The sequence below is a fragment of the Squalius cephalus genome (assembly GCF_949319135.1).
Source record: "Squalius cephalus genome assembly, chromosome: 6".
NCBI lineage: Eukaryota > Metazoa > Chordata > Actinopteri > Cypriniformes > Leuciscidae > Squalius > Squalius cephalus.
Window position 1 is genome coordinate 1,126,496 of NC_137127.1, and position 27,322 is coordinate 1,153,817.

The 27,322-nt window shown below is 38.8% G+C and overlaps 2 protein-coding genes across 2 annotated transcripts in view; both read left to right on the forward strand.

The window, feature by feature from the left end:
- Window positions 1-27,322, forward strand: part of dut (deoxyuridine triphosphatase) — a 34,554-nt gene that overhangs the window by 4,061 nt on the left and 3,171 nt on the right. The gene's annotated exons all lie outside the window — the stretch shown is intronic.
- Window positions 1,083-27,006, forward strand: slc12a1 (solute carrier family 12 member 1; the record flags this gene model as incomplete). Its single annotated transcript, XM_079874703.1, has 26 exons — window positions 1,083-1,325; window positions 3,894-4,040; window positions 4,532-4,607; window positions 6,326-6,421; window positions 6,514-6,653; window positions 6,763-6,873; window positions 6,949-7,060; window positions 7,171-7,298; window positions 8,418-8,502; window positions 8,587-8,738; window positions 9,084-9,191; window positions 11,850-11,973; window positions 12,048-12,149; window positions 12,854-13,009; window positions 14,007-14,106; window positions 14,195-14,306; window positions 14,671-14,811; window positions 15,536-15,642; window positions 15,928-16,010; window positions 17,922-18,044; window positions 20,215-20,343; window positions 20,418-20,529; window positions 21,643-21,729; window positions 21,806-21,941; window positions 26,229-26,296; window positions 26,388-27,006. The coding sequence occupies 26 exons, from the start codon at window positions 1,083-1,085 to the stop codon at window positions 26,521-26,523; spliced, it is 3,114 nt and encodes a 1,037-aa protein (XP_079730829.1). The 3' UTR covers window positions 26,524-27,006.

Sequence of the window (27,322 nt, forward strand, 5' to 3'; positions counted from 1 at the left end):
TTTTACCTAGGGGGCGCTGTGGAGTCGACGAGGCCTGAACTGCAGCATCAAATCAAAAAATGTCTTACAACTAATTTATCTGTTCACTTTCATGAGTTTTTAGCCACGGTAAGACCATCAGAACGTAAAAATCGCACATTCCATCCAAGATGGCCGACTTCCTGTTGGGTGGAGTCGAATTTCGTGCACAACGAAAACAACAGAGCCCTCCGTCACCTCTGGGATAAATGCATGGAGACGCTCTTATCGTTTCTCCTTAGAAGTGTGTGTGTGTGTGTGTGTGTGTGTTGGTGGAGTTTCAGGAGGAAAAATCCACTGCAAACTCACATTCAGATCTGAAACACACACTAACTATTTTTTTCTTGTTACACTCAGAAATGCATCATATAAAATGGGTCGTAAATGCATAATGGCGTTGGCGGTTTATAATCATACTGATGGCAAACTACTTCCAGACAGTTGGCAAATAAAAGCGAATCCTTTGGCTGTGCAAACACACACACACACACACTCTCACTCACTCACACACACACACACACACACTCACACACACAGAAAAAGGACAGAAAAAGCAAAACACTCGATTGATGGAGTCAAACACATGAACGGCCTAAAATCCACAGCTCAGGGTCAGAGGTCAAACGACCACGCCCACATCACCTTCAGCCAATCAGAGGTCACTCAGTGAACTCTCCTATTAATCCCACAGGAGCGAAACCTTTCCAAAGTCAAACCAGACAGTCACAACATTACACAACCCATGAGTCACAGGCAATAAGGAAGTGTGTGTGTAATGTGTCAGAAGCGCCCCGAGCGAGTTACTGGCTTTACATTAACACACACACACACTTCACATGACCAGCCATCACACCTCCACACACACACACGTCGACATCATAAACATTAAAACACTCATAAATCATAAAGCCGTCTCTAATAATATGCATGTTAATTTTTAAGCGCTTCGCCTTTGATGGAGTGAGAACACTTTCCCAACCAATCAGGATCCACCTGTGAACTATATAACGAGTTGCACACACACACACACACACACACATAAACGCAGCGTTCTGTGTGGCTCGATGGAGAATCCCGGGTTTGCGAGGTCTAAAGATGATCCTCCTCAGTACGAGGAGACGTCGTTCTGCAGCAACGGCTTCCGGACCGGCGAGAAGCGAGCGGTTCGAGCGTCAGTCGCCAGCGCGTTTGGACACGACACTCTGGACCGGGTGCCGAACGCCGACTTCTACCGGAACGCCGCGAGCATCAGCGGGACCCGAGTCTCCCGGCCGTCCCTGAGGGAGCTGCACCAGGTCTTCCAGAAGGTGAACGCAACACACACTACACACACACACTCCACACACACTCCTCAGGTCTTCCAGAAGGAGAACGCAACACACACTACACACACACACTCCACAGGTCTTCCAGAAGGAGAACGCAACACACACTACACACACTCCACAGGTCCTCCAGAGGGTGAACGCAACACACACTACACACACACTCCACACACACCCCACATACACTCCTCAGGTCTTCCAGAAGGAGAATGCAACACACACTCCACACACACCCCACATACACTCCTCAGGTCTTCCAGAAGGTGAACACAACACACACTACACACACACTCCAGAACATAACCTTTAACGTTTATCTTCAAACTAAGAAAAAATGCTTCTTCTATGACGAAACCCCTTTTCAAAACCTTTATTTTCACACATCATCTGCAAAAAAATGCTTTTCTTAGTATTTTTGTCTTGTTTCCAGTCCAAATATCTATAAATTCTTATATCAAGAAGCATTTAGTTGAGAAGTAAAATGACATAAGAAATTATTTCTTGTTTTCTGGGGAAAAATCAAGCAAAATTATCTGCCAATGGAGTGAGAAAAATAATCTTAATTCAAATGGAAAACCAGATTCAATAGAAAATATAGAAAACTAATCTTGTTTTCCATTTGAATTAAGATTATTTTCCATTTGAATTAAGATTATTTTTCTTATTTTCCATTAGAATTAAGATGATTTTCCATTTGAATTAAGATTAATTTTCTTATTTTCCATTAGAATTAAGATGATTTTCTTAAAATAATCTTAATTCAAATGGAAAACAAGATTCAATAGAAAATATAGAAAACTAATCTTGTTTTTCATTTGAATTAAGATTATTTTCCATTAGAATTAAGATTATCTTCTTACTCCATTGGCAGATCATTTTGCTTGTTTTTTTTCTCCCCAGAAAACAAGTTATAATTTCTTATGTCATAATTTCTCTAGTAAATGCTTCTTGATTTAAGAATTTTTTGATATATGGACTGAAAACAAGACAAAAATACTAAATAAGAAAAGCTTTTTTTTTTCAGTGTTTAAGAACATTTTTCTAACGTTACCATTAAGTTTTTTAAAGAACGTTTAAAAAAATGTATTTCTAGGTTATGCAAACGTTAAGGCAACATTCCATTTCATCATTTTGCAAACATTATGGGAAACTTTACTTTTAAAACGTAAAAAAATGTTCCAACTAAACCGTTTCAGAAAAGACATTGCATAAATAATGTTTTGTGCTAACATTTTGAAAACATTATTAAAGACCAAATAACTCTGAACGAATGTTATATTAATGTTACTGGAAGAACGATTGTTCATAACTTTGAGAGAACCTTTACAAAACATGTGACAACGGGTTATAGTAACAATATAAATCAATTGCAATACGAAGCAAACAATGCTCACGGATGATATTTGAATAACATGACTCATGACTCAGGGTTTGGACCCCAGCGGTGTGATGAGTGTGTGTCGCAGACGAGGATCAATAACCCCCCTAATGAGAAAGCCTGAGAGAAAAGCACTTGGTTTATGAGTAACGATCTCCAGTGGCTGATGCATTGATCCGCTGGCCATAAACGGGCTAATTAATGCAAACAAGGGCTAAAAAGTTTACGCTGATCCAGAGAGCACGCAGTCCTGCCGCCAGAGAAACTTATCTGCAGAATGTTTCCAATTCACTTGCTCAAACTTTCTAATGCAAGAAGCAAACGAGGAAAACGAACACAGCAAAGTCACTGTTCGATTGAGTTTCTATGAGCGTTTCTCTTCTGAGTCACAGTCGCTGTAAATCACTCCCTCGAGACACAGAACATCAAAATTATGCAAATATAGAAACATTCTTCAATCAAGATGCATTTACTGGAGAAGCGAAATGACTGAAGATATTAAGTCTTGTTTTATGATCAAAATGAAGTGAGTTTGTGCTTAAAACAAGAATATCTGCCAATGGAGTCAGAAACATACTGAATTTGAAAAGTGCAAATATTACAAGTACTAACTTAATATAATTTTTGATATTTCTTCACTAGTGTGATCAGGACACTATAGTTCATTTATGTAAGTGAGGAGGGCAAAATAAAGTAAACTGTGACATTATACCCAGAAACTCTTCATTCAGGGTCTACCAGTGACATTTATAACACTGATTGGGACACTTTGAGCTGATCATGTTTTGCTGAAGTGTGTTTTCTTTAATTGCTAATGCTCTTTTTACACACAGACTGAACACAATGAAGCATTGCTTGGTGATTGGTTGAGCTAAACTGGTATTATCTAATTGTGTAGTTAAATTTAACAGCTGACAGATATTCAACATAATTCATGTGTGAGACAGTCTAACAGAAGGACGGACAAAACCAGTCAAATATCAACTGAGTTCTGCTCATATTTTATCACCATTCTCTAAACTATAGCGAATAAACTGATAATGTGAGAAATGTTGAAGGTGTCTGAATACATGTTTGGTTTGACTGTAAAAGAGTGTGTAAAATGCTCAGGTTAGCGTGTCAACTACCCAAAAGTGTGATATTTTAACTCCCTGCTCATCGTATTATCTCAGAATGGAGGCCTTGATCTTCCCAGTCCGCTCGAGGACGGAGAAGAGGCGGACGGTTCGACGCTGGGAGACGTGGAGTCCGTCGTCCCGCTCGAGGAGAAAGACAACAGCGGAGGAGTGGTGAAGTTCGGCTGGATCAAAGGAGTTCTGGTGAGTCGAGGAGCGCCAGCGCTGCACGATACTGAAGCGTGATTCACTAAATATAATTAAATACTGCGATATTCGATACGATAATGCCTAAAGCGTGTAAAATAAACTTAAATTATCTTTTATTATATAACCTACATGCGTGTTTCACATTCTTTTTATGACTTCTGACAGTGAACATCAGTGTTTTACTGTATATAAGAAGTGTTATTTTAACACCAGTGGGGTTCAGGTTATCCTACATTAGGGTTATTAAACAACACAAACTGAATAATCAAACACTGCTTAGTTTTCACTGTATGAATGAAATATATCCTGGTTCTTATTAAAGCTATTAAAGTTCTTCAGCCGAGAGTGAGTGATTCTCTCTCTTGCAGTTATTGCAAGCCGCTGCGATACGCATATCACGATATATACATTTGTGATATTTCAATAATTTCGATATATTGTGCAGCCCTAGAAATTGATCATGTGTTTGATGGTTGTGTCGGCAGGTGAGATGCATGCTGAATATCTGGGGTGTGATGCTGTTCATCCGGCTGTCCTGGGTGTTTGGACAAGCAGGAATAGGTGAGATGTGTTTAGAAACCTTCCCTGAACACACTTACATTCAGCACAGAAAACACACTCAACAAGTCATCAAGTTCTCCTCAGTGTGAAGAACATCCCGGATATTCTCAGAGCGCTCTTCCAGTAACGTTCAAAGTTATTTGGTTAAAGAGTCAAAGAGTTTTTGCTTAAAACAAGCAAAATTATGTATGGAAGCTTGTTTCCGCCACAGAACAAAACATTTTAAAAGATAATTGCGACTCTAAACATTAATTTGAACAACTCTGACTTTATATCTCACAATTGCATGTTATAAAGTCAGAATTGCGAAATATAAACATGCAATTGTGAGATAAAAAGTCAGAATTACCTTTTTTTTATTATTATTCTGTAAGAAATCGGGTGAGAAAAATAATCTTGTTTTCCATTTGGACTAAGATTATGTTTCTCACCCCATTGGCAGATCATTTTGCTTGTTTTTATTTTGCTTTTATTCCCCAGAAAACAGGAAATAATTTCTTATGTCATTTTAATTCTCTAGTAAATGTTTCTTGATATAAGAATGTTTAGATATTTGGACTGGAAACAAGACAAAAATACTAAGTAAGAAAAGCATTTTTTACAGTGTTTAATAACGCACACTGCAAAAAATGCTTTTCTTACTTAGTATTTGTGAAGGTCACCGCTGGAGTTTAATGGTGCGTGACTAACAGCGCAGAAGAGGTTTGAGTTTCTGTGAAAGTTCTGCCGGTTCTGAGAAGTTCAGTTCCAGTCGGACACCTCCAGCTTCAGGCCAAACACATTACAGCCCATCAGAAACTCACCGCCGTTACGTGTTTTATGAGGTGTGAGAGACTGCGGGCCATGAGCGCTTTTAGTCCTCAATGATCCCATTATAGCGCTGAACAAACACACACACACACACACACTGATAACACACGTCGGGTTAGGAGAATGAAAATCTTAGGAACCGGATGGAAATACAATCTAAGTTTATGAGATGAGCTCACTGATATAGTCAAACAAACGTATGTGTTTAATAGTTCAGTCATTTACTCACCATCACGTCTTTCCAAACCCATATGGCTTTCTTATTACTGTGGAACACAAAAGAAACAGATTTAAGATTAATTTAAGTCGTTATCCACTGAAATGTGTCATCTGATCTATTCATGATGTTCTTTCTCAGTGTTTCGGTCTTGTTTTCCAGCACAAATATCTAAACATTCTTAAATCAGCAAAATTAAGTCTTGTCTTCTGGAAAAATGCATTGAAGTGAGTTTGTGCTTAAAACAAGAACAAATATCTGTTCATTAAAGTCGTTATCCACTGAAATGTGTCATCTGATCTATTCAGGATGAGAAAATTATGTTTTTTCTCAGTATTTTTGTCTTGTTTTCCAGCACAAATATCTAAACATTCTTAAATCAGCAAAATGCATCAAAATGAAGCGAGTTTGAGCTTAAAACAACAAACATCTGCCAACGGAGTCCCTTTGAAATAAGTTTATTTTTCTGACCCCATTGTTGGATATTTGTTCTTGTTTTGAGCTTAAACTCTCTCAATTATGATGCATTTTTGCTTCTCCAGTAAATGTATTTTGATTTAAGAATGCTTCGATATTTATACTGGAAAACAGGAAAATCAATTCTTGCAGTGCAGTCCTATTAAAATGATCACATATCATGAATAAAAAGTTATTATTTCAAGTTACCTGACAAAATGTGTGTGTGTTCCAGGTCTGGGAATAGTGGTTGTGTTACTGAGCATAGTGGTGACCAGCGTCACGTGTCTGTCCATGTCGGCGATCTGTACCAACGGTGTGGTGCGAGGAGGTAAAGCTTCAACACTTTAACTGAGAAACAGCAGAGTCCAGTCTTGAGCTGACGAGTGTGTGTGTGTGTGTGTGTGTGTGTGTGTGCTTTAGGCGGAGCGTATTACCTGATTTCCCGCAGTTTGGGCCCTGAGTTTGGAGGATCCATCGGCCTGATCTTTGCGTTCGCCAACGCTGTGGCCGTGGCCATGTACGTCGTTGGGTTTGCTGAAACTGTGGTGGAGATACTCAAGGTACAAACAGTGTTTCATGTCACATGGTCACCAGCTGGGTGTGTTTGGATGCAGGATAAACCACCAATCCATATGGATGTTTATGGACACAAATATCTGCTCTTTACAGGAAAATAACGCCCTTATAGTGGATCCGATGAATGACATCAGGATCATCGGCTGTATAACGGTGGTTCTGCTGATGGGCATCACTGTGGCCGGGATGGAGTGGGAGGCAAAGGTACGCCAGATGCATGCTGGGATTGAGTTTTTGGTTGGCCTGAAGGGAGTTAAAGAACCTTCTCTCTCTCTATAGGCTCAGGTCGCTCTGTTGGTGATCCTGCTGTTGGCCATTGGCAACGTATTTGTGGGAACAGTGATTCCCTCCACACTAGACAAGCGTTCCAAAGGCTTCTTTAACTATAAAGGTGAGACAGAGGAACGTCATGCAAGAAACGATGTCATTAGTGCATGAAATGTTAGGAATAAACAGTCCCATCTGAAGCCTAAGGTATCAGTCTAACTCTTTCTGAAACAGAGTCCATCGCAAAGGAAAACTTTCTACCGGAATTCCGGGATGGAGAAACGTTCTTCTCTGTTTTTGCCATCTTTTTCCCAGCAGCCACTGGGATCCTGGCTGGAGCCAACATCTCCGGAGATCTGAAAGTAAGAGCGAGTGTCTGGTACATTTATAATATGAAATCAGGGATGCACCGATATGAAAATGATTTGGACAATACCGATAACTGTTTATACTTAAGAGCTGATAACCGATATATTGGCCGATAAATCTAAATTCAAATTTTTAGATATTTTTTGAGAGCCTGATTGCAAAAGCAAAAGTCTCACCATTAAGGCGAAAACATCGATTTTTCATGCAGTGCCCAGTTTTGAGATTTTGGGCTAGTTTACTCCTTCAATGTGTTCTTTCAAGTTGCTATAAAGAAAATGTTGAAAATATACATTAAGATGTTTATTTTATTACATTTATTTACTTGCGGCAGTAAGTTTCTCCCGAATTTACCAGGAAGTCAGCATTCCAGCGCGGCACGCCGAGATCCGTCTGTTCACTGAAGTCTGTCATGACCGGTGTCGCTGTAAAGCTCTGAGTCTCCTGCACAACGCTATTCCAAATATGGGCATTTCCTTCCTATCAGTGACCAATCGAGAATGTCCACAGGGGGATTTAAAGCTAACAACGAAATCTCATTTATTTTGCACCTGGCTTTATCATATGTTCAGATCTATCTACCGAAAATATATGCAAAATCGTGCATATTTAATGAGATAATGCCTAATTTGCATAATTAAACATACAAATGTCTAAATCTTGTAATACTTTTTTTTATATACTTGTGTATGTAATCAACTGAGGAAGTTTCATGGTGATATCTATTATTTTAAAATTTGCGCTGCACATGTTGCAGTTTAATGTACTTTCTTATTTTTGAAGTGAAATTCAATCATATTTCAAGCACTTCAAAATCATCATGTTGAACAGTGCGCATCTGAAGCGTCTCAGCTGGAGGAAATTATATTGGCTTTAATATATCGGGCCGATAACATTAAAAATGAACATATATCGGCCGATACCGATATGGTGGCTGATGTATCATGCATCCCAATCTGAAATGATTGTGCAGTTAAATCAGATGCTAGTTCTGAATTTTGTATTGTAGTTTGTATGTCTTATTGGGACCCCCTTGAAAATGAGATGTAACATCTCAAAGGGCTGTCCTTTTAATAAATTCAAATTTTCACACATGGTTGCCTCTGATTTCCCAGGATCCTCAGGCCGCCCTTCCCAAAGGAACGCTGCTGGCCATCTTCATCACAGGAGTAACCTACCTGGCCGTCGCACTGGTTGTTTGTGAGTCCTGAACGCACATTTGAAATTGCTCTCTCCAGTCTCAGTCTGGACGTCTAACCCAGCGATTGCACTGATTCTCGACAGCCGTCACGGTCGTTCGAGACGCGACGGGGAACCGCAACGACACTCTTCCAGTGGGTTCGAGTTGCAACTTCTCTTCGGCTTGTAATATGGGCTACGACTTCTCAATCTGCCAGACCAGCAAATGCAACTACGGCCTCATGAACAACTTCCAGGTGAGAGTCATAAACATCTGAGGGAATAAATCAGAAATACAGTTAAAGAGTGTGTTGATAGTTCACCCAAAAATGAGAATTAGCCCATGATTTACTGAACCCCTGAACCCATCCTAGGTGTATATGACTTTCTTCTTTCAGACGAATACAATCAGAGTTATATTAAAAAACATTTATAATGTCAGTGAATGGGAAAGTGCATCCATAACGCTGATTGTATTTGTCAGAAAGAAGAAAGTCATATACACCTAGGATGGCTTGAGGGCGAGTAAATCATGGGTTAACTCTCATTTTTGGGTGAACTATCCCTTTAAGAGTGAGACTCACCGGTGTGTGTTTGTGTAGGTAATGACTCTCGTGTCTGGGTTTGGACCGCTCATCACGGCAGGAACGTTTTCCGCCACGCTCTCCTCAGCTCTTGCGTCTCTAGTGAGCGCGCCCAAAGTCTTCCAGGTCAGAGATCACACACACACACTATTTAAAGTGCCTTTTTGGGATATTCCCTTTCATGCAGTGTGTATTAAAGCTGTTTATGAATGTAAAAGATCTGCAAAGTTTCAAAGTGCATAAAAATGAGTTTTTGTTTCCTAAAAGAAAGAAGTGATTCTGAACTGAAACGAGTCATCAGTAATTCAGTCTCACTTTCTGCTGAAACTATGCAGATTTGTGACTAATTTGCATAATGTCCACCTGTGGTCTTGATTGACTGAACAGTGTCTCTTAGCTCCGCCCTCAAACACTGTAGTCTATCTGAGACTGGAAGAGTTTGGTTCGTGTTGTTCATGTCGATGCACTTCATAGGATGAGGAATCTTCAATCAAAATAACATCAGCGTCTCTTCTCTTCTCTGATGACGAGGGCGGGGCTATAACCTGTCACTCACACAAGATCCACCAATAGCAAACCACAACCATCCAATCAATTCCCCACGGACACAATCAAGCCCCGCCCACATTTGTTCTTGCTCCAGAAGTGTTCACTCGGATATACGACACAATAGAGGAGAAAAGAACAGCACAACTTTCAGTTCATGCAAACTTTAAACCCAATATATGCCTGATCAGTTATAGACATTTATAGGATGATCTTACAATACCATATAAAACACAGTAAACAGTAAAAGACTGGATGATGTCGTAAAGAAGCTCTTAAAAATCTCTCCGGCTACATGATCTACATTAATCAACATGTTTTGACGCTGCAATTACAAGTACCGGTACATTTTCTGTCATCTTTGCAGGAATGTAATATGAAAGTTGTACCGAGTAACTTATTTATGAAAGTAAATTGCACATGCCAGTATAAACAGACAAGCATCGGTAAATATGCGTCATATGACTAAACGTGTGTCATTGTTTTCAAATACTTCAGTTTTTACATTCTAAACTACAATGGCAACATTTTTAAATGTGTCCACTTTGGAGAGACGTAAAAGCCATCTTAGTGTGGACACAAGGCCAAAATGTAGAGAAAAAGATGCATTTTCAAATGTCATCCAGACTAAAGTAGATGTAGCCGTAAAGTCCCCCTGTAGTCAATCATTTTATCCCTTTTTTTAACATGTTTTCCTTGAAAAAAAATTCTTCATGTCTTAAAATATCTTGAATGTAACTCGACACCCTTGCCTCATTTAGTGTGCGCGGTTCTATGAATATGCAAATGAGCCCCACCTCCACTCACTCCCTCAGCTCAGAGATCCACTGGTTGACGATCACACGTTGATCTGATTGGTTACAAGGTAGTTTGTGACGTCAGAAACACCAGCGATTTCAAAGCGTGTTTTTGAGACTGTCTTTGGTTCACTGCAGTTTTAAGGAGGAAATACTCAGCAATGCTGTCGACTTATGAACTTACACATGCTTTATCTTAAAGCAGATTAAAAACATCACATAGACGCATAAACTACACGCTTAATTTTCACACCAAGAATGATAACTATAACCATAACTACATTAGCGTCCACACCAGCGGATGATATATCAATCTGTTTATTATACGCACGCTATAGTTTTGTCGTCTGCTGCTTTAAATGCTTGAGTTTTCTAAAGCAAGATGGATTCTGATTGGCTATCAATGTTTTATCGTTCATCTGCAGGAAAAAATCATTTTGAGAGTGATTCTAACTATCTTCGTTTTAATTGCAGTGTTGACTCTGCTATTCTTATACATTTAGATCGATGGGCCCTATTTTAACGATATGAAACGCAAGTATCAAGCGCGAAACGCAAGTAACTTTGTGGGCGGGTCTCGGCGCTGTTGCTATTACACCGGCGGGATAAATGACTCTTGCGCCCGACGCAAATCTAAAATGTGTTGGTCTGAAGTCGCTTCATTACTCATAGGTGTGGTTTGGGCGTAACGTGAAATAAACCAATCAGAGCGACATCTCACATTCCCTTTAAGAGCAGGCGCGCTTGTTCCATGGCGGATTGCTATTATAACGGCAGATTTGCAGGAGCGGTTCACAGCCGAGGAGAGCGGCGTTCTCGTCAGGGCCGTAAAACACAGAGAAGTGACATTGGGGATGGAGAAACACACCCAGATTAGCTTCGGTTAAACAGGCGTATGATAATCTGGGTAAATGTGTAAGCTAGATTTATGACTATTTTTCACATCTTCATGTTAATATTTTCCCTTGTAATAATGTATGGTTTTCTAAAAATGAAAACTGCTGCTTCTGTGTAGATGAGAGAAGCAAAGTGTGTGTGTGTTGTGCCCACGCTACATTATGGCCAAGCATGCGCCCTTAAAATAGCATCTGAACGCGCCACTGACTTTAGACGAGGTTTCTCCTGGTCAGTGGCGGAATTGTTTTCTGAAACTGCAAAATAGCACCAGGGAACGTTTGCGCCGGAACACGCCTCCTCTTTTCCCTGAACCGCCCCCGGGAGCGCAAGTTCATTCCCTAATTTACCGACGTGCGTCTGTGGAGGGAAGAGTGCGCGTGCAAAATAGGAATGAAACATGCGTCGCTGTACAAAGTCAATTGCGCTGGGTGCGAGATAAGGCCCGATATCTTTATCATAGTTATCGTCCTTGGTGTGAACGGGCCTTTATTCTACTTTTTTCTTGCCTATTCTGGATTTTAATAGTGAATCTGTGTCGACTCAGGCTCTGTGCAAAGACAACATCTACACGGCCCTCAAGTTCTTCGCCAAAGGTCACGGGAAAAACAATGAGCCAATCAGAGGATACCTCCTGACCTTCGTCATCGCTGTCGCGTTCATCCTCATCGGTGAGTATATACCGGTGATTAAAGGGCTTCATGTGACAGAAGTGATGATGTAACGGTGGATGTTTGTTTCTCAGCTGAGCTCAACACCATCGCTCCCGTCATCTCCAACTTCTTCCTGGCTTCATACGCCCTCATCAACTATTCCTGCTTCCACGCCTCATACGCCAAATCCCCAGGTCCTGTCCAGTCTCTCTCTCACTCACTCACACACACACACACACACACACACACACACACACACACACACACACACACACACACACACACACACACACACACTCTTCCACAACCCAGTGAGCCCTGCAAAAAATTATGTTTTCCTCAATAATTTTGTCTTGTTTTCCAGTACAAATATCTAGAGATGCATTGATATAAACATTTTGGCCGATACCGATAATTCGTTATATTTGAAAGCTGATACCCGATATAAATGCTGATAAATCTAAATCCAAATTTGTATGTAATTTCTGAGGGCCTGATTAGAAAAACAAAAGTCTCAAAATTAAAATCCACATCCCAAATACACAATTATAATGTTCTCATTATGATTTTATGTAGCCGATATGACAGACTTGTGTTGCACTGAACAGTATTTTCCTTTTTTTGAAGTGATTTCAATCATATTTCAAGCACTTCAAATCCATCATGTTGAACACTGCGCATCTGAAGACAATAATCCGTCATTTATCAGCTTTAATACATCGGCCAAATTTTCTTATCAGGCCGATAACGATAACATTAAAGTTACCGATATGGTGGCCGATATATCCTGCATCCCTACAATATCTAAACATTCTTAAAATCAACATTCACTCAACAAACATGACAAAAGTGTAGAGCCTCAGTGAACTGTGTAAACCCCTGTGGTGTGTGTGTGCAGGCTGGAGGCCGGCGTATAAGTACTACAACATGTGGCTGTCTCTGTTCGGAGCCGTGCTTTGCTGTGCCGTGATGTTCGTGATTAACTGGTGGGCGGCGCTGGTCACATACGGCATCGAGTTCTTCCTCTACATTTACGTCACTGTGAAGAAGCCAGGTGAGAACGCAGATATCCCTGAACACACACTGCCCTTCAACAGTTCTGGATCGGTGAGATGTTTAATGTTTTAAAAAGAGTCTCTTCTGCTCACCAAGGCTGCATTTAATTGATTAAAAATACAAAACAAACAGTAATATTGTGAAATATTATTATAATGTAAATCATCTGTTTTCTATGTAAATATACAGTAAAGTGTAATTTATTCCTGTGATCAAAGCTGAATTGTCAGCATCATTACTCCAGTCTTCAGTGTCACATGATCCTTCAGAAATCACTCTAATATGAGGATTTGATGATCAACAAACATTTATGATTATTATCAGTGTTGAAAACAATTGTGTAATTTTTTTTCTGGATTCTTTGATCAATAGAAAGTTCTAATGAACAGCATTTATCTGAAATATATTCTTTTCTAACAATATAAATGTCTTTACTGTCACTTTTGATCAACTTAATTCATCCTTGATAAATAAAAGTGTTGATTTCTTTTATTTCTTTCCCCCAAAAAATAAAATAAAAATGATTACTGACCCCAAAATGTTGAAAATGTTACAAAAGCTTCTATTTCAGATAAATGCTGTTCTTTTAAACTTTCTATTCATCAAAAAATCCTGAAATAAAAATGTAAATAACTGTTTTCAACATCGATAATAATCATAAATGTTTGTTGATCATCAGATCATCATATTAGAGTGATTTCTGAAGGATCATGTGACACTGAAGACTGGAGTAATGATGCTGAAAATTCAGCTTTGATCACAGGAATAAATTACACTTTACTGTATATTCACATAGAAAACTGCTGATTTACATTATAATAATATTTCACAATATTACAGGTTTTTTAATCAAATAAACGCAGCCTTGGTGAGCAGAAGAGACTCTTTTAAAAACATTAAACCGATCCAGAACTTCTGAACGGCAGTGTAAGTCCCTCCTGTGATGTAAACACATAAACAGAGGTTGTAGACGCTGACGTCTCCTGATCTCCCAGATGTGAACTGGGGTTCGTCCACTCAAGCCGTGACGTTCATAAACGCCGTGAACAACGCTCTGACCTTATCCAGTGTGGACGACCACATCAAGAACTTCAGGTGCGCGCAGGTCCACACACACGGATGATACATGCAGATGATCTGAGTCTCACTGCTCCTGTCCTGTGTGTGTGTGTGTGTCCTGCAGACCCAAGTGTCTCGTGATGACCGGATCGCCCAGAACCAGACCGGCGCTGCTCGACGTGGCTCACTCACTCACTAAGAACTATGGGTTGTGTCTGACCTGTGAGGTGTTCGTGGTGAGTGGCGTTCCTGTCCAAACAAACACAAATAAATCTCCACCAGGGTTCACACTTTTCGCTTTTACATTTTACATTTACATTTTACACTGTAAAATGACTTTAAGCACTATTTTTTGGGGGGGGGTTTCAAGCATTACAATCAGAGATCACACTTATTAAACAATATCCTCTAATTTCACATCTGTTGTCTTTCAATAATTCAAGTCCCTCTTCATGATTACGGCTGATTTAGAGGGTTTTCCAGGACAGTTTGTACGAGCCCTGTCACACACACATCAGCGTTTCCTACAGGATTCTGTTTTTAAGGCAGCGGATCATGTCTTTATGAAGCTAAACCCGTGTGTGTGTGTGTGTGTTTCAGGGTCCCCGTGACAAGAGTCTGCAGGACATCAGTGCCGTCTCTCAGGAGAACCAGCTGTGGCTGCACAAGCAGAAGCGCAAAGCTTTCTACACACCGGTCGCCAGCGAGAACCTGCGAGACGGAGCAGCAGCACTGCTGCAGGTCAGACTGACCACACACACACACACACACGCACGCACGCACACACACACTCAATCACACACACACACACACACACACACACACACGCACACACACACGCACACACACACACGCACGCACACACACTCAATCACACACACGCACACTCACTCACACACACACACACACACACTCACTCACACACAGTCAATCACACACACACGCACGCCTGCATGCACGCACACACACTCACGCACACACACACTCAATCACACACACACACTCACGCACACACACACACTCACACACACACACACACACACACACACACACACACACACACACACACACACACACACACACACACACACACACTTAAATCTAGTGTTTCTGGTTTAGGGGAGGGTTCGGTTAGGCCATAGAAAATGTCTATGCAATGTCCTTAATAATATAGTGAAACAAACGTGTGTGTGCATATGTATGGGTGTGCGTGTGTGTGTGTGTGTGCATGTGTGTGTTTGTGCATGTCTGTGTGTGTGCATATGTATGTGTGTGGATGTGTGTGTGTGTTATGTGCATGCATGTGTGTGTGCATATGTATGTGTGTGTATGTATGGGTGTGCATGTTTGTGTGTACGTGTGTGTGTGTGTGCATGTGTGTGTGTACGCACATGTGTGTGTGTGTGTGTATGTACGTGTGTGTGTGTGTATGTACATGTGTGTGTGTGTGTGTGCATGTGTGTAGGCGTCAGGACTTGGCAGAATGAAGCCGAATACAGTGATGATGGGATTCAAGCGTGATTGGAGAACCACTAAACCACAGGAAGTCCAAAGCTACACCGGGATTCTACAGTGAGCATCTCAAACTGTCTCTCTGTGTGTGTCTGTCTGTGTGTGTGTGTGTGTGTGTCTGTCTGTGTGTGTGTGTATTTGTGTCTGTCTGTGTGTGTATTTGTGTCTGTCTGTGTGTGTATTTGTGTCTGTGTGTGTGTCTGTCTCTCTGTGTGTGTGTGTCTGTCTCTCTATGTGTGTGTGTATTTGTGTCTATGTGTGTGTCTGTCAGTATGTGTCTGTGTGTGTGTGTGTCTGTCTGCCTGTGTGTGTGTGGTTCTCACACGAGGGTCTCTTCTCCTGCAGTGATGCCTTTGATTTCGAGCACGGGACGGTGATACTGAGGATCAATCAGGGGATGGACATCTCTCACATCCTCAAAGCAGAAGGTACAGCTAACTCAGAATCACCAGACGCTAACACTCAACAGTGTGTGTGTGATCATGTGACAGATCCAGACGCTAACACTCAACAGTGTGTGTGTGATCATGTGACAAATGTGTTTTATAAATGAAAGATTCCAGGTTGCATCAAACTGGCAAATCCATTCAAAGTTGCAAATTTAACTTGCACACACAACTGGAATATTATGACATAAAACACTAGTGAATAAAGCAGTGTTTCCCTCCCATGTGTTCAAGAGAACAGAATCATCACTTCCTGGTGTAAAATATCAGTAATAAAGTGTAAGTTGCTGTAATGTGTGTGTTCTCCCTCCATCATAAACGAGTGTGTCTCGAGCGTCAGACGAAACACAGTAAACGCTGTCGTGTTCTCTGGCGTTCGGATGCTGGCGTTCGGGAACACACTCGTGTGTGTGAGGCGCTTCTGGAGGGAGTCACACCAGATCATTCTGATCACACACTTCGACTCCGGCGTTTCAGAAACACCAAACCAACATTAGAGACGCTGCGACGCCATTGGTTACTCCAGTTATCCAATCACAGCCGACGCTGAGGCAAAGTCACATGAGTTTATTGAGGGATTTATCCAGTAAATGTGTTTCCGTCCGTAGTTTATGCGCATGTTTTCTTATCGGATAAAAAATGACCCGTCTCAAGTATTTAATGCACATTTTTAAAATTTATACACATCTTGGCGTTTCCATCCAGCGTTTTTTAGGGGGGGTCTGCGTTCGTCTGTTATAGGACAACTTAGTTTGAATAAACGAGCAGACACTGATTAGCTATTTGATCGCCTAAATTAAAAAAAATAAAATTAATATTTGTGTAGTGTTCAATGTTGTTATCAATAGAGATACGCGGATGGGGTATTATTTCATCCGCAACCGCATCACATAACTCATCATCCGCACCAACGTTTTTTGACCAGATTTTAAAGCCGCACCCGCCCGCCATCCGCTGAGTGTTGTGCGGTCTATGGACGATGATGCTCTGCTGATGCGAGCCGCAAGAAAGCCCTTGTCTGTTCTAGAAAGGATTTAATGCTAATGTATGAGGCATAGGCCTACGCTGAGTTTCATTCATTTACCATGAGATGTGCTCTAGTTCACAATGCAATGCAAGTGAACGCGGCGCACCGGCGCCTCCATGTCACGGTTATTATATTGTCATTTGCTTTTTATTTATTAAATACATGCAATTGGTTGATGTAACATTTATTAAAATTAATATACAATTTATACAAAATGAAATTCGCTTTAAAGAAAGGCTTTCTAAAGAAAAACTTAATGAAGTGGTAAAAATCATGTCTGACGATTTACAAAACAAAACTTGCGTTGGTACTTGGCAAAGAATCAAATACAGTTGGAAACGACGTAGACCATTAATGACACAGACTGTTAACAATTGTTTTTAATTAGCGTTTAAACATTCTCTATGATAAAAAATGTTTGTAAAAAATATTTTAATAACACGGTTTTGGCGGTTATAGAGTTGTAATGACGGTGTTCAACTATAACCGTCGGTCTCACGGTTATATACTAACCGTCACACCCCTACACTTACGTAACACGTAAATGCGCGTAAATAACATAAATCAAGCAAGCTAGTGCGCACAGGCCTCGAAGTGCGGGCGAAACAACACATTAGCGGAATAATGTGGAACTTTTTCCCCAAAAACTTCTTGCAGAAAACACATTCCAGCACTTTGAAGGATCTGTGTCTGTGTGTGTTTATTTTCAAGAACTTTCCAGGGCCTTGAATTAGAATTTTTTCAGATTCACAAAATTTCAAGGATTTCAAGGACGGGAGCCCTGTGTTAATGTGATATCCCAAAATGCACATAAAAGCAGGTGAATGGAAAGATGAGCATGTGATGTTGTTTCATGTACTTGTCAGAGGAGATGGAGCGTCTGGTCATGGAGCAGCAGGCGCTGGAGATGGAGGAGAACGACTTCCAGCCGCCTCAAGGGTTCTTCAACAGAACCAAGAAAACCTCCACGACGGAGCTGACCCGCAGCGGTACCACTCTCCTCTCTTTCACTGCAAACACATGCTTTTCTGACTCTGTCTTTCTGTCTTGCTTCCAGTCCAAATATCTAAACATTCTTAAATCAAGATGCATTTACTAGATGAGTAAAATTACATTATTATGTCTTGTTTTCTGGGTAAGTTGATGCTTAAAAAAAGCAAAATTATCTGCCAGTGGGGTAATAAAAAATAAAAATAAAAAATTCTTAATTCAAACAGAAATAAGATTATTTTTCTGACCCCATTTGCAGATAATTTTGCTTGTTTTAAGCAAAAACTCACTTAATTTTGATTAATTTACCCAGAAAACTAGACTTAAAATCTTATGTCATTTTACTACTTTAGTAAATGCATCTTGAGTTAAGAAATGTTTGATATTTGGACTGGAAACAAGACAACAATCAAAATTTTGCCCATCAAATGAACACAGCGCAGGCCTGTGCTTGAGGCCCTCTGCAAGCGCATCCAGTAAACCGAATTAAACGCCTCATTAAACCCTAATTTGTCTGTCTTTTGTGCTGATGTCTGAAACCACCAGCCTAATAATCCACAAACAGCGGCCGCAAAAGTGTTTTAAAGGGGTCATATAATGGTACATGCACTTTTACAAGTTGATTGTACTGAAATGTGTGTTGGCAGTGCCTGTACACAACCATCATAAAATGATAAAAATCTTCTTATATGTTTCCTCCCATCTCAAATCAAGCTCGTTGATTGATTGACAGCAGCGTTTCAACACAGAGTGAGCGAGCTGTCAATCATAGCCCGCGCGGACCGGCGTGGTCATTGCTGGAGCTCTGAGTAGAATGGCGTCTAAGCGAGTGTGGTGTTCTGTTCTTGGGTGTAATAAGGAACACAGCATCATTTTGATGTTCCTAAACCCGAACCGCTGAAGACGCAGTGGCTGAGTTTGTTTTCGAAGGGAATATTCCCCACGATCAACGTCAATGCTTTCATGTTTGCGCGAATCATTTCACACACCAGACTGCTTTACACACGAGGGTCAGTATAAAAACTGGTTTTGCTAAGAAGCTGCTCATGAAAAAAGGATTGGTACCAACTATTCGTGTTCCTGCTGCACCTCCAGAAGAAGAAGTGAGTGTAACGTTTTATTAACTTTTATATTAATCTTTATATTAATCTTTGCAAATCGTTTGCTGCACGCTTCACGATGAATGCGGCTGTTTACACTCAGGGTACATTACGGCATGTTTTCTATATACGACGTTCTCAATATAATTCATAATCCCACGTTTATAGTGAACAATGCGTTATGGTTATTGTGTTAGAAACGGTGTCCGCACAGAACAGAGGGGCGGGGTGAGCAAAGCTCATTATCATTTAAAGACACATGCACTGAAACGGCGTGCTGAAAATAGAGCTGTTTTTGACCAGGTAAAATGAGTGTTTTCTTACAATACTAATGAGAATTTTTAATTAAAGTATATTACAAACTTTTAATTTAGACCCTAAAGAATCATATTAGCTTGTACAAAAATGACATTATATGACCCCTTTAACTAGTGCCAGGCAACGATTCATCACATTCGATATAAAAGTTTGTGTTAACATAATATATATGTGTGTATTGTGTATAATTATTTTGTATATATAAATACACTCACATGCATATTTATATTTAAGAAAAATTAGTTATATATATATATATATAAAATATTTATATTTAACTATAATATAAATTATGCATATATATATATATAGTATATATATAATATATACATGCATATCAACAAGTGGCATTAATTTTTAAGATACACAGGACATGTTTTGAGCAAAAGTCAGGTTTCAATATTATTTAAAATGAAAACAAAAGTTTTTGGACATCTCAACACCAGTTGGTTGAAATAATTTAAAGAGCGGCTCAGAAAAGTTCATTTAATTGTAAAAAAAAAACAAAACAAAAAAACAAAGCTACTCGATTTGAATTTTATCTTTTGCAATGAAATTCTGATTTATTTATAAATATTAATACCAAATATATCCTGTAACTATAACGCCACTATTGCTTTAAGCAGAATTGGAATCTGTTTCATATTTGATGAGGTTTGCATCATTGATTCTGTTAATTTCCTGTATGTTACGATGAAGCTGCATTGAAACACTATAGAAATAAAGCTGACTGTCTTCTCCTTCTCTTCAGTTTCTCTGGACGTTCCTCGCACATCAGATCTGGCGAAGATGAACCAGCGTCTGGTGGACGCCAGCAGTCAGTTCAAGAAGAAACAGGGCAAAGGGACGATCGACGTGTGGTGGCTGTTTGATGACGGAGGTGAGCAGGAACCCTGGCATGCTCTTCTGTTCTGCGAGGTGTAACGTGTGACGGTGTGTGTTGTTCATGCGCAGGTCTCACGCTGCTCCTGCCTCACATTCTGACCACACGGAAGAAATGGAAAGACTGCAAACTCAGAATCTTCATCGCCGGGCAGCCCGAACGCATCCAACAGGACAAAGACGAGTATGTCAGCTAGTGCTCCACCGATATATCGGACGATATTTGGCATTTTTTAATTATCGCATCGGCTGATAAGTTCCTATGTTTGGCCGATGTGTCGACTTTTATTTTGAAATTGTGTGGGACTTTTATTTTGAAGGTGTTAAACGCCATACATGCTTTAGCTTCATTATTCACTGTCCGAAGTCTACGTTTTTTTTATATTTTCATTTGCAAATGAATTATTTCTAATGTAGTAAATATTAGTGGTTGACCCATATTTCGGCCTTGACCGATATTTTGCATTTCTATATATATCGGCATTGGCCGATAAGTTTCACTGTTTGCCCAATGTGTCGTTTTTTTTTGTTTTTGTGATTTTTACTTTTTTTTTTTAATAAGATTACAGAATCAATAATTTGCCATCTAAAATATAAGTCTGTTTATTTTACAAAAAAAAATTCAAGTACATTTTTTGTTAATATAATTCCTTTTCAAATGATTTATTTCTAACTTAGTAAATATTAAGTAAAATTATGCATGTGTTTTTACTATCTTTAAATTAGATATTGGCATCGCCCATCAAAAAAATCGATATCGGTCGACCACTAGTAAATATTATGCAAAATAAATATACATTTTATGAATAAAATGTAAAAAATAGAAACAGAAATAAAATATTAAAAATATATCTTAATTTAAATAAAACATTTTTAAAAATAATTGAATATTAACAATTGTTATGCATGCAATTTTACTGTTTTTAAATGAAATAGTGTGATATTATATATTATGGCCATCTAAGATATCGACAGGAGTCACGTGACACTGAAGCTGTAGAACGACAGACAGTGGATCTGCTTCTAGTACAACATCTACTGAAATATGCTACGACACTGGAAAAAATTATATGATCGATAAGTTATGACAACATATGTTTTCACATCGCTTTAACTCGTCAAAATAAGTTGAGCAATTTTCAACAATTTGTACAAGTTATACAAGATTCAACTCATTTTTTAAAGTCAGTTCAATGTAATTTAAGTCGAAATTACTTAAACATCCAAGTTGATCGTACTTGAATATTTAAGGCAGCAACTGTTTTTAACGTGTGTTTCCACTGTAACTGTCGTCCAGAATGCAGCTGCTTATGAAGAAGTTCAGGATCAAATGCGACGACGTCCAGGTGATCTCCGACCTCAACGTCAGGCCCAGCGTAGAGAGGTACGCACGCAAAACACACGCAATGAATTAAAGCCCTGGTTTGTTCTGCGTTCGCTCACCGCTGGTGTGTGTTCAGCTGGAAACTCTTCCAGGACATGATCGAGCCGTTCCGTCTGCACGAGGGCTCGAAGGACACGACGCAGGCCGAAGCTCTGAGGAAGGAGCATCCCTGGAAGATCACGGACCACGAGCTTGATGCCTTCGAGGAGAAGGTGGACACACACACACACACACACACACACACACACACACACACACACACACACACACACACACACACACACACACACACACACACAAGAGTTGCATTAGTGCTTCATCTGTGCTTCTGTTCAGGGTAAAGATGTGCTGCTCACATTCACTGTTGTTCTTTGGGTGAAATCCAGTTATTTTAAAATTCAATTCAATTCAATTCAATTCACATTTCTTTGTATAGTACACATCATTTCAAAGCAGATTTACAGAAAGTGCATGAGTCCATATTACAGTTTAGAGTAATCTGTTATCAGAGGAAACTGTAAGTTATGCATTTCAGAAATGTGCATATACAAAATCACACTTAGCAAAAAATTTATTCATTTAACCCTTTAAGTGTCACCCCCCTTTTTTTAAATATACATGAAAATTCACATTTCGACTTTAAATGGTTGTAATTAAAGAATGCTTTGGAGTATAGACGTAAAATTGGTCTTGTTTTAAAGAAGACATTTGGCAGATTTTTGTTGAAGTGAAATAAATTAAGAAAGTGAAACAAAAAAAAAGTTATAGAAGTTTGAGTTTATGAAAATGTACAATGTAAAAAATTTAATTATTCATATTTTACATAAAATATATATTTTTAAAACCTGGCCGACTCTAAAACTGCTAGAAAATCAAAGCCAAAAATCTGAATAAGTTGTGTTTCAAATTTTAGGTTGATATCTCAAAAAATGAGCTTTCAGTGAGATTTTGTTTGGGCGCAGTACCAAACATTTTCACTAGTGGCGCTTTTCCACTGCATGGTACGGTACGGCTCGGTTCGGTACGGCACGCTTTGGCGCTTTTCCACTGCATGGTACGGTACGGCTCGGTTCGGTACGGCTCACTTATGGCGCATTTCCACTGCATGTTACGGTACGGTACGGCTCGCTTCGGCTCGCTTTAAATGGTACCACCTCTGTTGAGGTTCCAAGCGTACCGTACCGATACTAAAATGTGACGTGAAAACACTGAATATCACTGATTGGTCAGACAGAATCGTCACTACCAGTGTCATTGTATTTGCGACACGAGACCATGCACGAGACAAACCTGCTAGATTTAAATAGCCAGTAGACAACAGCCAATGCTGTAGTTTCTTGCAGTTAAAAAGTTTCTTGCAAACTGTTTCTTGCAGTCAGGGGCGGTGCCGGATAATTTTTAACGCATGTGCTGAGGGCACACACACTAATATGTATATACATATGTGTGTGTGTGTGTATATATATATATATATATATATATATATATATATATATATATATATATATATAATAAATGAGCAAAACTTGGCCACAAAATATTTAATATTCAATTATTTTAATGATCACAATTAAAGTTTTAATTTTATTAAATTGAACAAGCGCAAAATTCAGCAATCAAATATTCAAAAAGACTTAATTATAATGTTATTTCTCTCTATAGGCGCGTTTACTACGAATATGGCGATCGTCAACTTCATCTTTGCCAGACACTGACAGAAAACACTTTTTTTATAAATAAAAATCAATGCACGCATCCCCAGATTTACAAATGCACATCTTGCTTGTTGCATGCACATTATGTCGAATAAACGAGATATTATGTTGAAATAACATTATTATTAAGTCTTTTTGAATATTTGATTGAATGCTGAATTTTGCGCTTGTTCAATTTAATAAAATTACGCCTATATATAGCCTATATATATAGCCTATACATATAGCCTACTATTAATAAATGAGCAAAACTTGGCCACAAAATATTTAATATTCAATTAGCCTATTTTAATGATCACAGTTAAAGTTTTAATTTTATTAAAACGCGTGCACTGATTTTTATTTATAAAATAGTGTTTTCTGTCAGTGTCTGTGCATGGCAAAGATGAAGTTGACGATCGCCATATTCGTAGTAAACGCGCCTATAGAGAGAAATGCACATAATGGATTACATAAGAGAGTAGCCTATTTCTTTTTGTTTTGAATTATTTCGTTTAAAGACATTTCAAGCTTTGTGTATTTGAGGATGAGATGCGCTCCAGTTAACGTACAATGCAAGTGACCGCTCGGGCGCCTCAATGATTGTCTATTTTGCTCTTATTTATTCAATCCAGGCAATAGTTTGATGAAAAAAATATTAAAATTAAGATACAATTTATACAAAACGAAATTCACTTTAAAGAAAGGCTTTCTACAAAACAAAACTTAATGAAGTGGTCAAAATTATGTCCGACTCGCTCCATGTCTCTCTACTCGTGCTGTTCACTTTTCATAATCAACATAGGCAGATGGAAAAAAATAACATAACATTAACTAAATGCGCTTTTTTAATGGCAGTAGGCTAGTTTAAAACAGTAGGCTACATTAGGCCTAGACTCTCTATTTGTAAAGATTGCTGCACATTAATTTAATTCTGAATTTTGCACGCACAAGTTGAAAGGCATTTGTTCAAATCAAGTTCACGGATAATTGTGCGTGCATTTATTAATCATTATGATACTAAAATCATAACAAAGTAGGCTATGCTATGTACAAAAAATCAGATGAGCCCAGAATATGAACGCAACGTTTAATTACACGTTAAGAATTTTCCTTCCATATAGTAAACCATTATAAGAACGTTTAATTTAATTTAAAAACATCCACATGCCGAGAATCAAGAGCACCATCCCCTGTGTTGTGCGTTTGAAATGTGGCGCGTTTACGATGATGTCATGGCAGTAGAGGCGGCAACTATAATGATCAGTCCCACCCAGTTTGAAGCGGTACTAACTGCAATGGAAAAGCAACCGAGATAAAGCGAACCGAACCGTGCCGTACCGAGTCGAGTCGAACCACGCAGTGGAAAAGCGAAGCGAGCCGAACCGTTCCGCGCCGAGTCGAACCGTACCGAGCCGAACCGTGCAGTGGAAAAGCGCCATAAGTGACAACCGGACTCCATTACTGCCCATATAAGGGCGCCTCCATTTCCATATGCGTTATTAAAAACATTTTAATATCTTTTTTTCTAAAATAATTTAATGGATGATACCTTTTGAACTCTTGGCATGAAAACAAACTAAGGTTTCAACCATTCTTTCATGATTTTTCATGTTCATTGCTATTTCAAAATAAAGGTCTGAACACGCCTTAGGAATATGAAAATATTGTTGTTGCAAATTGATAAATTACAGCTCCTCTCTAATTTATTTGGAAAATCATTCACCAAATATGAAAACTAGAGTTTGTAAGCTTTCAAATGATATATAGTTTGTCAAGATTAGTTTATGTTTATTATAGGATATTACTTTTTTAAATATGTAATGATTTTGGGCCCACCGGTGGGCCGGTGACACTTATTAAACAATGTAATAATTATAGGTAGCTTTAATGAGCTCATTGAAGTAATGAATACTTGTTTGTTAACAAATGATGTTTTTTGAGTGGATTTTAAGTGGAATGGAAGCTATTAGGAATTTTGAGTAACGATGAGAGATTTTGCAACGTGTTCGAGTTGCTCTCATGAATTGGCAAGAAGATTAACAGAAAGATATGGACCTTTTCTGCACACTAACATCCAAAAAAAGAGATGTTCTTCCTCAGTGTTTCTGTCTTGTTTTCCAGCACAAATATCTAAGCATTCTTAAATCAAGATGACTAAAGATATTAGGTCTTGTTTACTGAAAAATGTACCGAAATTTAGTGAGTTGACTCCACTGGCAGATATTCGTTCTTGTTTTAAGCACAAACTCACTAAATTTTGACAATTTTTCAGTAAAAAAGACTTAATATCTCCAGTCATTTCACTTCTCCAGTAAATCTATCTTGAGTTAAGAATGTTTAGACATAAAACGAGACAGAAACACTGAGGAAGAACATCATATTACGCATGACTCTTGCAGAAAGAGGAGTTTCAGACAGTTCACTGAAGAGGAGTAAGAAAGCAACAGAAGTGTAAAAAAAAGTGTAAAAAAAGTATAACACATCCCAAATTACTAAAACCAAATGAACAAACAAATGAATGCATGATTCTGCCACGGATCCCTAAATAAATAAGTATTCGATTCATTATAAATTAATAAATATTATAATTATTTGGTTTATTAATTTATTTGCATATTTAAAAAAAAAAATAGCGCCCCCTTGAGGTCCCCAGAAGATGTGCTGTTAAATGTTTTAAACATGCATTATAATATATTTGTATTGTACTAAAAAACATACTCAAGTACATTTTAAATACATTTAATATTACGTGTTTATCACCTGGGCTGTGTTGAATAACCGTGTGTGTTTTGTCGTCTACAGACGATCCGACAGGTGCGTCTGAACGAGCTTCTTCAGGAGAGTTCGAGAGCAGCTAAACTCGTGGTGGTGTAAGTCACATCCTCATCAGTATCATGTGTGTGTGTGTGTGTGTGTGTGTCAGTACGCTGATCAGTTTGTGTGTGTGTGTGTGTGTTTCAGGAGCATGCCCATCGCCCGTAAAGGCTTGGTCTCAGATTACCTGTACATGGCCTGGCTGGACTCGCTCACGAAGAATCTCCCGCCGACTCTCCTGATCCGTGGAAACCACCAGAGTGTGTTGACCTACTACTCATGAACAATAACACACACACACACAGCATACTACCCAACTACTCATGCTATTTCTGCAGTATGCATATTGTATGTGTATCATTTCTTTTGACGAATTATTTCATCAGACATTTTTATATAAAAGTCACATTAAAAATGCTAAATAAAAAGTATTTAGCATGTGATATAAACTGCACACTTCTGATTTAAACATTGTTGAATATTTAAAAGAACTGCTCTATCCTGCCCCTACTGGACAAGCGTGGTTAGAAGATCTGTGTCAACAGTATAAAAGCACTTTAGTGACAAATTATTCAGAATGATCAATGAAAGACAAGTATCATGTTTTTGTAAATATGTTCACTGACGGCCCATTATGATATTATCTTGTTAATCCTATTTATATTTATGTGGTAGTGGGAAAGATTGTGTGAAATTATTTCATGTTATATATTCAAATTCAATTACATAAATGTTTTCTCACAGTAAATAAAGTTTTGGAAAATCCATTTGAATGCCTCAATTATTGATAGGTTTCCCCCTTAAGTTACTGTACTGTTTGTGTGATATGCCTGATTCAATCATTTATTATGACTTCATAGTTGATGAAAAGTCGAAATTCATAAGTTCGACGTTTTAATCTCATAATTATGACTTCATAATAATTATAATTTTGTATGTCATTCGACACATTTCTACTTTTTATGGCATTATGAATTACCAAAGCATGTTTTTGTGGCGGAAACGTGATAGGTTCCCCCTTAAGTTACTGTACTATTTGTGTGATATGCCTAAATAATTTATTATGACTTCATAGTCATAAT